General features: G+C 43.9%; 1 protein-coding gene across 2 annotated transcripts in view; it reads left to right on the top strand.

Moving 5' to 3' along the window:
• LOC142245438 (uncharacterized) overlaps positions 1–17,418 on the top strand; it is a 54,259-nt gene that overhangs the window by 8,543 nt on the left and 28,298 nt on the right. For both annotated transcript variants that reach the window (XM_075318139.1, XM_075318138.1), the window contains exons 2-4: positions 10,581–14,072; positions 14,591–14,682; positions 14,778–14,836. In XM_075318139.1, coding sequence (XP_075174254.1) covers positions 10,581–14,072; positions 14,591–14,682; positions 14,778–14,836 — 3,643 coding nt within the window. The remainder of the gene's footprint in view (positions 1–10,580; positions 14,073–14,590; positions 14,683–14,777; positions 14,837–17,418) is intronic.

Genomic DNA, 17,418 nt, shown 5'->3' with positions numbered 1-17,418 from the left:
TGGGGACTGCCATGAGGTTGGTATCAAAGGATGTACAGTGAGATTGGTACTATAACTGTTACCTTGAGGTTGACATTGTGGGAATTACTATTAGGCTGGTACTATGGTGACCACTATGAGGTTGGCATTGTGGGAATTACTATTAGGCTGGTACTATGGTGACCACTATGAGGTTGGCATTGTGGGAATTACTATTAGGCTGGTACTATGGTGACCACTATGAGGTTGGCATTGTGGGAAGTATTATGAGACTGGTACTATGATGACTATTACCGTATGAGGTTGGCCTTGTGGGAATTACTATTAGGCTGGAGCAGTGTGGACTTCCATGAGGTTGGTTTTCTGTAAGGCTGGCCCTCTGGACACTATTTTGCCGGACATTATTGCCATAGCAGTGTGACCAGGAGTCGTTAGGAGTACCCGGTGGTGGTACGGATGGTGGTACGCTTCTTACAACAGCTTTCGTGCATTACTTCCCTGGATTTTTTTATTTGTGAAGCAGAGGTTGCCATGTTATTCTCCACCTCCGGGGAACAAAGGCTCGGATTGTCCTCTTCTCCAGATGTCAGGGCCCTGACGTTCTCCTATCTGGGGTGTGTTCTCACTGCCTGACACTGTATTTCAGCTCTGTGTGTACTGTAAGCCAAGACAACAGATGTGTAAACTCCAGCATTGTAGTTTAACGATTCCCTATAGACTATATCTAGGGCGTCCTAGGACAAATATGACACACAACACGTGGCATCAACACTGAAACACGTGTCCGGCGCAGCCTCCCAGGACCACCATTATACGCAGCCAATGCTCCACTAGTCGCGGCTTCAGCTGATCACCGTGGAGGTGGCAATTAAAAGTTGTGTTGCCATTCTCAAGTGATTAGCGTTTTTCTTCAGGATAGAAAAGAGTTGACTCCTTTGCTTTGTCTCCAATCTTGTCTATATACCAGGACTGTATATGGTGCACAGCGCTATACACATAGGGTATTAGCAGAAAGGTGGACTATGCATGACTGGCTGCCAATAGAGGAGACCTTGTGGCTGTAACTACACCTACCGTGGTGGCTAATGGCTTCATAATTGTGAAATTAAATTGTCCTGCCACTGGCCATGTGGGTGGGCAAAGTTGTGGCCACGTGGTAATCTTTTTCTAATTACACCATCCGAAGCAACGTAGCCTGTTGGACTCCACCATGGCATCCTGTACCTGAGGAAAAATGCCCAGATTGCCCCTCAGAGAGCTGATGACCCAGTATAAGGTGCTTGAAACGTCTACAGACTTTATACGGATCTATTAACCACCTACTGCTCTCTCTGGGAAGACCACACCAGAAAGTAAGAAACTCAAGAGTTTGGTTGAGTATTCTGCGCTATTGTTTTAGCACCTTGACGTCCACCAATCATAATTTCTTACACATCATGTCTTGAGAAATATGGAAGAGTAGAGAATGCATCACTTGTGATCATAACTCAGCTTTCAACATAGTAGGACCTTTGAAAGAGACACAACTCAACCTCCGAAGAGTGAGATGTCTAGGAATCTGAGATTATGGAACGTTTGGCCATTGCTTTAGCACCCTGATGTCCACCAATCAAAATTTCTGACACATCACGTCGTGAGACATATAGAAGAGTAGAGAATGCACCACTGGCGACCATAAATCTTATCTTTGAACATAGTAGGACCTTTGAAAGAGAGACAATTTAACCTCCGGAGAGTGAGATGTCCAGGAATCTGAGATTATGGAATGTTTGGCCATTGTTTCAGCACCCTAACATCCACCAATCAAAATTTCTTACACATCATGTCTTGAGAAATATGGAAGAGTAAAGAATGGACCACTTGTCATCATAATTCTTAGCTTTGAACATAGTAGGACCTTTGAAAGAGGCACAACTTATCCCCGTAGAGTGAGAGACGTCTAGGAATCTGAGATGTTGGAATCTGTAGATTTGTGTAACTCTCCACCAAGTCCCCGAATCTCATCTTTCTACATCCCTTACCCAAAATCAGAATAGAGAGATGTAGGGAGTGATCTTAACTTTTTCGTAAGGTTTTAGGTTTTACATGTAGTTGGGCTTGAAGGGAGCGTGGCTTTGACCATCTTCCAATGATTTAGGGTTTCACAAACTATTGACACCATGGTTTTTGGTGGGATTTGAAAAAGACAGACATGGACTATAATGGTGAAATAAAAGCTGCCTCAATGCCTCTACACCAGTTCCAAGAGATTAAAACATTGGAGGCAGGGGCGGACATATCATTGGTGCAACTCAAGAGGTTGGCGGGTCCATTTCTACTTCCAAAACAGGTGGAATTGTGACTTTTGATGAGTTATTGGACTGAAAAGAGCCCAGATACTGTTCTTGTGCGGGGGCCTTTTTCTGTCTATATCTGCCAGTGATTGGAGCCACCAACTTGGCTCCCGGCATTGCTGTCATGATTCTCTTGTGGCTCTGCTCTCTGCAGAGCCAATTTGTAATGTGTGTTCTCTTGTTGTCCATTTGCTCCAGGGTCTGTGCCTGAATTGCCTATTCGGTCATGCCTCATTTCGGGGGATCACTCTGCCTTATCTTGGAGCCGTTTCACCCGGGACGGCGCCAGTAATAGTTCCTGCTCTGCAGTGTACAATTCTGGTTCTGTGAGTTGTTCTGACCTTGTCCTGCTACCTAACTTTCCATTCCCTGTCCCTCCGCTTCCCCTGTCTCCCTGACTTCCAGCTTGTTTTGTGACTTTGGCTCTGCTCTCTCTTCTGTACTGACGTGTCCTCTCTGCTCTCGACTCCGGCTTGTACTCTGACCACAGCTCTGCTCCCCTTCTGTACCTGATGCTACCTCCTGGCTTACCGACCTCCGGCTTGCACGTGACCGCGGCTTCTCTTGTTCCTCTGTACTGACATTACCTCCCGGCTTCTGACTCTCGGCTTGATCGACTACTCTGCAGACATTCCCCGCTTGGGTTCTGGCGAACCCTAGCGGTTTTTGCGCCTCACTACACCTTAGTGCTTAGCATCTGTAGCACCTCAGGGGGTCGGGGGAAAATTCTCGTCACAGGGCCGGTGAGGGTCAGGTGACATCACGGGTGACCCTGCCCGGTTTCGTGACCCCGAGGTGTACACGGAGGGAGAGGCGGAATAAGCATGATGGTGGAGGTTGATTTTGTGATGCCACCTTTGGTATGCGGCCAGGGAATTAGCCGCCGCTGCTGTCGCTGTCTTCTGGGGCAGATTGTAGTAGCAGATGAGGTGTTTCTGCTCCCCACAGGTGGCGCGGGCCCCGGGGAGGATGATGAGGGGAGTAGTAGTGGCGGGCCCCTAGGTGTGGGGCGCCGGGAATGACAGGCGGATACAGTCTCTGTGGGTTCCAGGTGTTTTACTTAGTTATGCAACTCGCCTGGGAAGTACCGGTCACCAGCTGTGATGGGCCCCGTCGAACCCGGATCCTTTAGAAGTCAGAGCCAGTGCAATGGACGTTGGTGCCTTCCTCCTTGCGCTTGGTGTTGGATCCCCATGGCCTAACGCTCTTGGGGACCCCTGGTTCTTGAAAAGTCTGTACTTCCTGCCCATATGCAGGTGCCAGCGGGTCCGCTGCGGGGGCTACCTTGGAAAATGACCCCAGATCCTATTTGGCACTGTGCTCCGGGAACTGCGGGGGCTGGAGGGACGTGCAATCCCCCAAACCTGCAGATTTTGGTGGACAACTTGGAGAATAATCTACCCTAGGATTCTGCACCCTGTTCAACGCCGGTCCCGAGGGAGCAATCAAGCTCTCCCCTCGGCGACTGTATTGACTCCTGCGTCCTACCAGAGCCATTGGTAAAACCCGACTGCTGTCTTCCTCTCCTGCTGGAGAACTCTCTAACTGTTGTGTTGACTCCTCACTTCCCTAGGTGCTTGCTCCTTCCGTCCCAGGTTCCCGCCACTAGTGGATTGGGGATCCCACGTGTAGTGGTGTCCTAAAGACCCAACCACGCTGGCGATCCCTTTTAACCCAAACCTAGCCCGGTCCGCAGTAAAGGAGGGCAACCAAGTTGTGTGTGTGAGTTGTGTAAGTGGAACCGGCACCGACCTCATATGGATCCGGGTTGAGCACTGTACCTTAAGTCAGGTGCAGTACCCTGTGTCTTCTGAAGCCTCAGGGGCGCCACACATCATTCTAGTGTACCTGCAACCCTTGGTGGTAGTGTAACAACTGCCAAATGGTTCATAGCATATTGAAATATCCCCCGAAAAAGTTCAAGGAGGACTATTTCCAATCCGACATTTCTGGGTGTGAATTACTGGCGATTAGGGAATATGTTCACGGATTTATCTGCAAATCAGCAACTCTCGATCACCAAGTGGTTCCTGTAGAGTGAATTGCCTGCAACGCCCCCTTCCCTTGGCTTCTCCACCTTATCGGGGGACAGGTTTTCCGGCAGATAAGGTCACAGTCCTGTGTCCATGGGGATCTAAGGAAACAGACAACAGGAATCCTATCCGGCCTCAGGAAACAGAGGGACAGGATGCTGCAGCCGCTCGCCGGCCAACTCCGCGCCGTATCCACGTCAGCTTGAGAAGTCATCAAACTTTCACTTACAATATCCTCGATGGAAAAACATGTCCGGGAGTCTGGACAATATGGCCGGCCGCGCGTCCTCCTGCGTACCCTCCGGTTGCCAAATTGGGAAGGTTTCCTTAATAAGGGTCAGGCAGTCAGAGGTCCGCCGCTTCTTAGAGGCTTCTCAGAAACGCTGTCAACGAAAGTGGAGAATGAGAAATGGGCCGAGCAATTACCGCGTCCTCCTGTGTCCTATAAAGCGCGGCCTCGGATATCACTCCTGGCCTCCCGTCTGCCGCCCGCAGGTCGCACAACACAGCCTTCGCTTTCTTTAGGTCGGTAGTAATTTCCACTACTTGTGCAGTATTGCTTTGGCAGCCGGCGCGAGTTTACGGCGTTGGAGCCATTATAAAGCCTTTTTTTTTTTCATTTCTGCAATATATTTTTGCTTGAATGGGTCCATTAATAATTTTTGGATGCGTTACAAGACCTTAAAAAAAGACAAAACACGAAGTTAAATGGTCGCCGTCATTTCATTAAATTTTGCATAAAACAACTGTACAAGCGATTATAAGAAGCTTTGTAATGTATCAGAAAAAATCTTTCTCCACTTATGAGCCACTTCTCCAAATGCCTCCTGAACTCTCTGAAAATCTGCTGTCTTGCTCAAGACAAGAAGGCTACCAGATCACTGAGGTACCAGATTACAGCTGACTGTTGAAGTCTATGGAGAGAGAAGGGAATAAAACGCTAAAAAGAATCAGCACCCCTGTGCTGGATTCACAGCTACACTACTCAGTACTGCTATATATTATCCCCCACACTGCTTCTGCTACAGTTGAAACCAGAAGTTTCCCTCCGCTCTCTATACAGACACATCTGCAGGTTTTTCCCTCCACTCTCTATAAAGAAGACACCTCTGTAGGTTTTTCCCTCCGCTCTCTATACAGACACATCTGCAGGTTTTTCCCTCCGCTTTCTATACAGACACATCTGCAGGTTTTTCCCTCCGCTTTCTATACTGACACATCTGCAGATTTTTCTCTTCACTCTCTATAAAGACACATCTGCAGGTTTTTCCCTCCGCTCTCTATATGGACACATCTGCAGGTTTCCCCCTCCGCTTTCTATACAGACACATCTGCAGGTTTTTCCCTTCGCTCTCTATGAAGACACATCTGCAGGTTTTTCCCTCCACTCTCTCTATACAGACACAACTGCAGGTTTTTCCCTCTGCTCTCTATACAGACACATCTGCAGGTTTTTCCCTTCACTCTCTATAAAGACACATCTGCAGGTTTTTCCCTTCACTCTCTATAAAGACACATCTGCAGGTTTTTCCCTTCGCTCTCTATACAGACACATCTGTAGGTTTTTCCCTTCACTCTCTATAAAGACACATCTGCAGATTTTTCCCTCTGCTCTCTATACAGACACATCTGCAGATTTTTCCCTCCACTCTATATACAGACATATTTGCAGGTTTTTCCCTTCGCTCTCTATAAAGACACATCTGCAGGTTTTTCCCTATTCTCGATATACAGACACATCTGCAGGTTTTTCCTTCCGCTCTTTATAAAGACACATCTGCAGGTTTTTCCTTCCGCTCTTTATAAAGACACATCTGCAGGTTTTTCCCTATTCTTGATATACAGACACATCTGAAGGTTTTTCCTTCCGCTCTTTATAAAGAAACATCTGCAGGTTTTTCCTTCCGCTCTTTATAAAGACACATCTACAGGTTTTTCTCACTATCTGACTTGAAATCAGAATAAACCTTTCCCGATTTTGGTCAATTAGGAACCAAAATTATTTCTATTTGCCAAATGCCAGAATAATATGAGATAATGTTTTATGTCATTTTTATTATTTTCTACAAAGTCAAAAGTTTCCTCCATGTCATTAGTATTTGGTGCCATTGCCCTTACACTGTGTGATTTGGGTGACACGTTTTGGATCCTTCCACAAGATTCTCAGAATAGTTGGTAGGAATTTGGACCAATTCCTCCTGACAGAACTGGTGTAGCTGAGCCATGTTTGTAGGTCGCCTTGCTTGCACTGGGCTTTTCAGATTTCCTCATAAATTTTCAATAGGATTGAGATCAGGGCTTTGTGATGGCCACTCCAAAACATTGACTTTGTTATCCTTAAGTCAATGTTTTGTTAGGTCTAATGCTTGGCCCGCTGCCATCGCTTTCCTTTTTGCTTTCAAACCCTCTGTGGTTGTCACTTATTCACTTTTAAGGAAACGGCACAAAAAAAATCCCAATTATACATTTGTAGGGTGCTCCTGCTTCTGTGCGAGTGCTGCATACCCACTGTGTTGGCAACTTTAATGATTCTGTGGCACTGCCATGGGTACGGTCATTGTGTCCATTTTTGGTGTTGAATGATGATGATATTAAAGGGAATCTATAACTAAGGCTAGTTTCACACTTGCGTTGTTTTGACGCAAACAGAATCCGTCAGTAATGTAGTACAGTTCATTTCTTTACATTGGAAGCGCGTTACTATGGCGCGTGTGTGTGTCATGCAGTACCGCTTGTGTCCACATGATGTCCCGCTTCCAATGTAAATAAATGAACTGTACTACATTAGTGACGGATTCCGTTTGCGTCAAAACAACGCAAGTGTGAAACTAGCCTAACATATTTACTAAATACAGATAGCAAAACCTTTTTTTTTTTTTTTAATATATTTTTATTTTTTTATTTTTTTTTTATTTCTAGTTCTATTCTCTGTACTTGTTTATGTGGTGGCCATCTTATCTTAGCTTCTGTTTATCAGCATTTAGAAATATGCTTCATGTGCCATATACAACAATGGAATGAGGTGTTCATCCAATTCTACGTGTGAGTGTTGTGTCTATGCTGTATGTTCCGTTTAAAGGTCACTGTGCAGGGAGAGGGAGGAGGTGAGCTGTGACATCACCTATTGTGAATGGTAGATCCCAGGTTCTCTACTGTGTATAGAGGTGTTATAAGTCATTGTACAGGAGAAGAAGGTGAGCTGTGATATCACCTATTGTGAATGGCGGATCCTACGTTTTTTACAGAATATAGAGGTTATATCAGTCTGTGTACAGGAGGGGGAGGAGGTGAGCTGTGATATCACCTATTGTGAATGTTAGGTCCTGTGTTGTCTACTGTATATAGAGGTGATATCAGTCATTGTACAGGAGGAAACCTCTGATATCACCTATTGTGAATGGTGGCTCCTATGTTTTATGTTTATAGAGGTCTTATCAGTCATTGTACAGGAAACGGAGGAAGTGAGCTGTGACATCACCTATTGTGAATGGTGGATCCTGTGTTATCTACTGTATATAGAGGTGTTACCAGTCATTGTACAGGAGGAAACCTCTGATATCACATGTTGGGAATGGTGTATAATATGTTCTCTACTGTATATAGAGGTGTTATCAGTGATTGTATAGAAGGAGGAGGTGAGTTGTGATATCACCTATTGTAAATGGTGGATCATGGGTTATCAGTGATTGTATAGGAGGAGGAGCTGTGACATTATCCATTGTGAATGGTTGATCCTATGTTCTCTATTGTATATAGAAGTGTTATCAGTCATTGTACAGGAGGAGGTGAGCTGTGACATTTTCCATTGTGAATGGTTGATCCTATGTTCTCTATTGTATATAGAAGTGTTATCAGTCATTGTACAGGAGGAGGAGGTGAGCTGTGACATTTTCCATTGTGAATGGTTGATCCTATGTTCTCTATTGTATATAGAAGTGTTATCAGTCATTGTACAGGAGGAGGAGGTGAGCTGTGACATCACCTTTTGTAGATCGATGGGTACTGAGTAATCTTTATATAAGTGATACCTTTCTTTTCCTGTTATGATAATAAGATGGCTGTCGAGAAGTGATCTTTACCGAGCTGGAAGCATTAGGCAAATAATGAAACTCATTGTGAAAACAGCGAGATTTTAGGATTTTTTTTTTAATATAGATAGTAAAATGAGTCTGTGTATACAGCTCTAGTGCAGACCTATGTGTCTCCATGGCGACAGACTACAAACAAACACTTTGTAGTCTGATGCTGCAGTCATACTCTGTTCTACATGTCACCCAAATATCGTTACCCTTCCAAATATAAATACAAGAGCAGCCTATAATAAAAGGAAAGACTAAATGCTCAGCGCGGTCTTTTTCTGCCAGACGTCTTCTATGTCACTTTGTAGCAGCCAGATGAAAGGAGAATGATTGCAGGATCAGACAGGATAAGGTTTGCTTGTAGTCTGGTACTGTGGAGCCACATGAGTCTGCGTGGGAGCTGCATACACAAAAAAGTGTGAGATTTGTAATCAAGATTATTTGCAAAGTTGCCTTTTTTTTTGCATTGGAGCAATAAAACGGGTTGCGATGGCGGCATAAACATCCTACATGAGTCTTTTATTCCAGTCTTTTCAGATTACATTGCTGCTTATGTCCCCACATTAAAAAAAAGTTGCATTTTGGATTAGGATGTTGCTTTTCATAGATGTTATGACTGATCAAAATGGAAAAGTGAGTGGAAAAAATGGAAATAATCTAAAAAAAATTACGGTAATCTACATGTGCTTCTTCACTCACCCCCTGCAATAAACCCAAATTCTGGTTTTGTAATTAGCAGAGGGCGACGGGGGGGGGGGGGGGGGGATATTGCTCTGATGTTGTATGAAATTCTGATGAGTGTAGCAAATATTGGGATGAAATCTGACTTTGCATTTTATGATCGTCTACTTTATAAACGTCTAATGCTGAAATTAAGGACACGGAAACTGGAAAATTCTAGGAAATGCACAAGCTGTAATGGAAAAGTGAATTGAATGTCATCATACAGTGTACATAGCTAATGCTGTCCTAATGGAATAGATAACGTCACTGTGTTGTGCACATAAATGCTGCTATACTGTACAAATAAATAATGCAGCTATACAGGGTACACATAGCATCACCATGCTGTATACATAAGTAATGCCACTATACTTCACAAATGAATAATGCTGCTATGCGGTGGACAAATAGCATCACCATGCTGTACACTTAAATAATGCTACTGTACTGCACAAATGATTAATGCTGCTATACGTTGGACAAATAGCATTACCATGCTGTACACATAAATAATACTACTATACTGCACAAATGATTAATGATGCTATACGTTGGACAAATAGCATTACCATGCCGTACACATAAATAATGCTACTATACTGCATAAATGAATAATGCTGCTATACGGTGGGCAAATAGCATTACCATGCTGTACACATAAATATTACTAATATACTGCACAAATCATTAATGATGCTATACGGTGGACAAATAGCATCACCATGCTGTACACATAAATATTACTAATATACTGCACAAATGATTAATGCTGCTATACGGTGGACAAATAGCATCACCATGGTCTAACCATAATTCTGCAGTACTGTATAAGTGAATAATGCTGCTATATCATGTACAAATAGCATCACCATGGTCTAACCATAATGCTGCAGTACTGTATAAGTGAATAATGCTGCTATATCATGTACAAATAGCATCACCATGGTCTAACCATAATGCTGCAGTACTGTATAAGTGAATAATGCTGCTATATGGTGTACAAATAGTATCACTATGCTGTACCAATAAGTAATTCTTAATCCAGTGTCCAAACCCCATGTACCACTGATAAATTCTGTGCTTGGGACCTCCCATTAGGCCAAAAAACAGTAGTATATCCAAGAGTCTTGAGACATTAGAGGATAAGTCTTAAAAACTTAAGTCTTTATACTATAGTATTATAAAATCAGAACAATGAGACGCAAAGACAACGTTTCGGCCATATCTGGCCTTTCTCAAGCCTCAATATACAGCTATGATATTTTTTAAGGATTATCCTCTGATGCCTCTGGATTCTTGGATATTCCCATAAATAATGCTGCTATACAGTGTACAAACCGCATGTCCATATGTGATATCGGCCATGGTGCTCCTGATGACATTAGCTTTCGTATACCCCCATTACTTCTAATTGACTTTTTTTTGCCTTCCAGAACTTCTTGCCAATTACACATATGAAGTTGAAACTTTCACAACAACCACTTTGGGGTCTCAGTTTAACATGGCTGTGACTACTCAGACCCCCCTCCGAAAACCATCAGGATCCCGTGCACCCATGAAGAAAACTCCCGTGCATTCTCCAGCTCCCAAAAATGGCAAATTACTCCATTCTCCCCCTATGGATACTTCTATAATCACTGACCAAGACAAACTGGTACATGGTGGCAAAATAATAAACACCACCAATTTAAGGCATAAAAATGCCACCCACCACAAGGATATAAACTACGCACAAAATATTACTCATTTGCGCCCAACCAAAATGCCCGTTACTTCCAAGAGTCCTTCACAGAGGGAGTCCTCTATAAAGAAACCAATCATCAAGAAAGCGCCAACCCCTCAGAGCAAGCTCAAAAATATGATGAAGACCACAATGAAGAACCCATCTGCCAGGTATCAGAGTCCACCACACGTCCACCATAAAAATGTTACAATGAGACCTGGAATGGGACATTTCCACCACTCCAATGCTAGTGTTGGTGTAACGGAGCCAGTCAGACCTCACGGAGCTGTAACGCCATTGAGAAACAGCTTAAAACTTGGCCAAAAGAACGTCTCACCAGTTGCCGAAAGATTGAAACATCTCGCCTTGGGTTCCCAACTCAACAAACTGCAAGGCAAAGCCAACGGTTCCTCAGCTTTGCTTAGAAGTGTAACAAACAATAGTTCGCAGTCCGTCCTTCATAATATCAACCATATTACTCACTCTTTGCCAAATTCCAGTCTTATTTATGGAAAAAAGAAAATGTTGTCTGAACTGAACTCTTTGAACACATCAGACCATGTATGGAGAACCGAAAACATGTCTTTGGTCCCTCAAATCGATCGAACGAGAGACTTATTAACACACGAACTTTTGAGGGACGTAAGTTTGCATTTGCCAGGAGTACGGCAAGAATTGAACTCAAAAGTAACTATAAAGGTACCAGATATAAATGGGATCTATAACCAGACAATGGAGAACTTAAGAGAGGATAAACTTTCAGGACTGGGTCAAGATCGGACAATTCAGTTGGAACCAGACAAAATAAATCGAGTCAGTTCTACTGAGACTGTAACGATAGGGACAGTGATCAACGAGACCCAAAGAACTTCTGATATGAAAACCCATCCAGTGGAAGAAGCCACAGAGGTCTGGACTCCAGTATGGACAACAACCCAGTCCAAAGTACAAGTCCACAACAACGTGGAGCAGCAATACCAGACTCGTCCAGAACTGACATCAGGTGGACACATTCATCGGAACCAGACACATAGTCATAAACACCATAAACACTCTTTATTGGGTGAACACAATCAATCGGATAACACTGTGTCTCAACATACAGTTACATCCCCGGCAAGGATAAGTGGTACTAATAGACACCATCCAAGACATCTACACAACTTTACTCATCCACATGAGCATAATGAGCACTGGGTCCAACATCAGATGAGTTCTACTCATGTCTCTCTAGATCACACTGGCAAAAAGCACCATCCAAGTCACTCTCCACGGCAAGAGGAGACAAGAGGTTTTCATGAAAGTCAAGGAACTGTAATGAATGGATCAGATTTGGGTGCAAGTACCTTGTCCCACCTAAGGAAGAACCTCTCTGAACCTGAAACAGCCACACCAAGTCCTTGGATGCTCTTCACGGTAGAATCAAAATCAACCACCCAAAGTTTACAAAATCTAAGTAGTTTAAGTCAGTCACCAGCTCAGACTCAACGGGTGTTCACAACACTTTTTGAATCTGTCATGAGAGGTCCACACATGCCTAACAGTTCGGAATATGAGAGCCTACAAAGTCCCCAACCAAATAAAACCATCAAACCGATAAAGCAGAAACATCTACCAACACAGTCAACCATGTATAACACAACTGAAGAGTTTCAGATAGACCATAACACCCAAACCCAGCCAACATTAACTTCACATGTAGCCACACACACAGAGACTGAGGTCTTAGTACACAGCAGCCTCAGGGTAATTACTGTAAACGAGATAGAGTTGACCACACAGTTCCAGGTTAAATTAGTTGAGGAAACCCTACCAGTGGAACCTACACAAAGCCAGCCAGATCTGACCACACATGGCTCACCTTATCAGTCCACGCAGACTTATCCAGATCTGTCCACACAAAACGAGTCTACAGAAGTCAGGATACGATCCTCCACTGAGCCATGGCCTAACTCAACCCCAAACACCGAGACTCATCATCATCTATTTAATGTGACCAAGCATTCGTTGACCACTCACAAACCATCTGATCTTGAAACCTTGACGGTCTTCAATGAAGCACACACAAAACTATCCACAGATAATCTGTACACTGAGCCTTCAACAGCTCCACATAGTAGTAAACAAGCAATAACACTTGGCCACACCGAGTTACAAGGAGACTTGGTCTTAAACAAGTCTCTACCTACAACACAAACTGAAACCATCACAAAGGGCAACTCAGAATCTACCACCCCTATAACCGGCACCAGACTGGTTAGTTGGACAGAAACAGAACTAATTACTCAAGCAATGCCAAACACAAGCAGCCCAGTGTATTCGATCACACAAACAGAACCAATCACAAGGACTTCTACCAGATGGCTTGAAAAGACTCAAACTGTAACACCGACCCAAACTGAACTATACACAACCAATAGCAGCTCAAAATCACCTATACACCAAAAAACGACCACGGAAAGCTATACGGAACTCCTCACACAGACACAACATATCACAAAGGGTAAAACTGTGCCAACTAGCCAGCCAAGAAGAGGGTCCACCACTCCTACTGAGACACTCGTAAAGAATTGGACAGAATCATTGATACCAAAAACGGAATCACTAAACCCAAACAATGCAAAGGGATACGGTAGGGATGTTACGGAATCATCCGAACCAACTTCTAAGATTCCTGAGACCCCCAACACACCCTATGGTGCCATATCGCCAACTCACAGAGGACATTTACTGTCAACACAAGCTCAAAAAGATTTGGAAACTCAAACATCTCAACACATCACAAGGGCTAGATCAGAGCTTCTTTCTACAGAAGATCAAACGCCAAAAGATCATCTAACCTCCGTACCAGGGACACCAGGTGTAAGTGATGGACATGTTGGGTCACACACCACTGCAGGACCTTGGAGTGAGATATCCAGCTCAACATTTCCTGGAGGACATCAAAGCCAAGATGGTAGACAGGACTCAGAACCAACGTTGTCTTCAAAATTACCAACATTTTACCCTACGAGAAGACATACTTCAATAAAATACCGTGCCAGTGGGCTTACGACAGCAAAAAGTTCCATAACTGAATCGAAGTCGGCAACATCTTCGCAATCCAACATGTTCACCACCCAGAATGTTGGTGAGATGATGTCAGCGCAGCCCGGGAGGGACCGAATCTTCATCGTAGATGAACAGCAGCCAGTCTTTAAAGGTCAGTCATGATCCGTTTATTGCCCAGACTGGAATAATTTCTTCTCCTCGATAGATTTTACCTGTTGTTTTTCTCTTCGTTTGTCTTGAGTATTCTCAAACCTACATTTGCACATTGACCTTTTTTAGAAAGAAGGAAAGATTGTTCATAAAGATGTCAAAGTGGGTTTTCTGTACAGAGCTATCAAAATATGGATGCTTTCTTGCAAAAAATGGCACCACACCAGCCTACAGATGGACCATGAATGGAGTGGTGGCCATCGCTCCATTCTAACGAGGCACTTCAGATCCCAATTTTGGGATCGGTAACTTGAGTCAACCCCTTCACAGTCTCTATTTTATTTACCAATTACGATCTGGTGTCTATCTGGCGTTTCTAGAAATTTTCACACTAGAATATTTCCCACCTAAACGTTTCGAAGCCGGTTCTCAAAAAATTGTCCGTTTCAGTATGTATATATACTTTCCGTATCTCTCCCGATTATAATAATTCTGAATCTCGCTCCTCTCCTCCATCAGTGCAAACCATTAACGTCACCTACAAAGTGACCATGACCCACCGCACCGTATGTGAGCAACTGGACTCCTGCAGACCACTTCTCCTACAAGAGGTCAGTGTCCCAACATAGGACCAGCCCTGGATTTGAAGTCTGGTTGCTTATATAAACAATGTTGTCACTTTCCTTCCGCTTGTATTTTCTTCCAGTTGACTTCTGCTTACAAGTCTACCCCGGGATTTGATAAGATTGAGATTCTGAATGTGACGTGAGTAACAAGACCACTTCCGAGATCATGGTCCTCATTGCTCGATTGATAGGACAGCTGTCCCTAAAACAGACTGCAGCCATCACCAGTGGCATTACTAGAGGTTGATGGGCCCTGGTGCAAAATTTGGAACTGGGTTTTCCACCAGCCCCACATGTTGGTCAGATGGATGTATATGTATGTATACATTTAGCCTTCTAAATCCTATAAAAACATACGAGTTTCCCCCCCCCCTATGTAGTAATGTTCCCCACCATATTCTAATGTACCCCATCCTGGGCTCCTTCCTGGTAAATATGACCCCCGATCTGGTAAATGCCCCCCATCCTGGGCTACTTTCTGGTAAATATGTCCTTTCTGGTATATATACCCCATCCTGGTATGTATACCCCCATCTTGGTATGTCGCCTATCCTAGTAAATATGTCCCCCATCCTGGTATATACTGTTCGTCTCCTGGGCCCCTCCTGTTATATACTGTCCCTCTAATAGTATATATGTTCCTCTCCTGGGCCCCTCCTGTTTTATACTGTCCCCATCCTCGTACGTAATGTCCCCCTTCTCGTATATATGTTCCTCTCCTGGGTCCCTCCTGGTATATATGTTCCTCTACTGGGCCCCTCCTGCTATATACTGTCCCCCTGTTGGTATATATATTCCTGTCCTGGGCCCCTCCTGGTATATACTGTCTCCCTCCTAGTATATGTTCCTCTCCTGGGCCCCTTCTGTTTTATACTGTCCCCGTCCTCGTATGTACTGTCTATTTTCTCGTATATATGTTCCTCTCATGGGTCCCTCCTTGTATATATGTTCCTCTACTGGGCCCCTCCTGCTATATACTGTCTCCCTGTTGGTATATATGTTCCTGTCCTGGGCCCTTCCTGGTATTTACGGTCCCCCTCCTGGTATAGACTATACTCACCCTCCCCGGCTCCCACGTTGCGCAGTGTCCTTCTCTGCAGTGGCAGGCAGTTTCATCAGTGTCTGTGCTATGGCGAAGTATATGTCATTGTCATGCGCCACCTCAGTTGTGGGGACGCCGATGTCAGCTGCCTGCCGGCCATTCTGTCGCCTGCAGCGTGTATTGCAGTGCAGGGATCTGATGGGTCTCTGCACTGCGATGCATTCAGCTGGATGTGGGGCCTCTTACCCACATCCAGCTGAAGCCGGGACCAGCGGGCCCCCTGCACCCCCAGTCCCCGTTGCGGTCACAATCCCTGCTACCGCTATCGTTCCACCCCTGGCCATCACTATATGTAATACAGCACCATGAAGCATACATGCATACTTACAGCCTCTTGCATAGCAGGCAGGAGCTTTATCAATGAGCCACAGGCTGCACTGCTAAATATTGGAACAAAGAGCTAAATTGTATTCTTCTTTACAGGCACTTTGTACTGGCGCATACTGATAGTTTTCTCAGTGCATTTCTTTATATCTGTACATTAGAAATAAAATAAGTCAAAATATTTTATTTTCCTACAAAATTATGAATGAGATCATGGGACTTGTTTTCTGGGAAAAAAAGTGTGAAAAGATGAAAAAACGGATAAAAAAAAAGATAATGCAACATGCAGTAAAAAGATTATTCCCGGTGATCGGTAAATGGCGTAAAAAATTGTGAGATTGTTCTTTTTTCCATTAAATCATAAAAAGGCAACACAAATGTAACTCTGACATACATGTTTTGAAAAATAGCACTTGAAAATTGATTGGTGGATCCTGTGTTATCTACTGTATATAGAGGTATTATTGGTCATTGTACAGGAGAAGGTGAGCTGTGATATCACCTATTGTGAAAAGTGGAACCTGTTATCTGCTGTATAGAAATGTTATCATACAGGAGGAGGAGGTGAGCTGTGACATCACCTATTGTGAATGGTGGATCCTGTGTTATCTACTGTATATAGAGATGTTATCAGTCATTGTACAGAAGGAGGTGAGCTGTGACATCACCTATTGTGAATGGTGGATTCTGTGCTATCTACTGTACATAGAGGTATTATTGGTCATTGTACAGGAGGAGGTGAGCTGTGATATCACCTATTGTGAAAAGTGGAATCTGTTATCTGCTGTATAGAAATGTTATCATACAGGAGGAGGAGGTGAGCTGTGACATAACCTATTGTGAATGGTGGATCCTCTGTTTTCTACTGTATGTAGAGGTGTTATCAGTCATTGTACAGGAGGAGGAGGTGAGCTGTGACATCATCTATTTTGAATGGTGGATCCTGTGTTTGCTACTGTAGAGGTGTGATCAGTCATTACACAGGAGGATGAGGTGAGCTGTGACATCACCTATTGTGAATGGTGGATCCTGTGCTATCTACTGTGTATAGAGGTGTTAGCAGTCATTGTACAGGAGGAGAAGGTGAGCTGTGACATCACCTATTGTGAAAAGTGGATCCTGTGCTATGTACTGTATATAGAGGCGTTATCAGTCATTGTACAGGAGGAGGAGGTGAGCTGTGACATCACCTGTTTGGAATGATGGATCCTGTGTTATCTACTGAATATAGCAGTATCAGTATTTTGTACAGAAGGGGGAGAAGGTTAGCTGTGTAACATATACACAGGTGTAGA

Source organism: Anomaloglossus baeobatrachus, chromosome 7 (assembly GCF_048569485.1).
Source record: "Anomaloglossus baeobatrachus isolate aAnoBae1 chromosome 7, aAnoBae1.hap1, whole genome shotgun sequence".
In the NCBI taxonomy this organism is placed as follows: domain Eukaryota; kingdom Metazoa; phylum Chordata; class Amphibia; order Anura; family Aromobatidae; genus Anomaloglossus; species Anomaloglossus baeobatrachus.
Note: the sequence above shows the minus strand (reverse complement) of the source record. Positions and strands in the feature narration are given on the sequence as shown.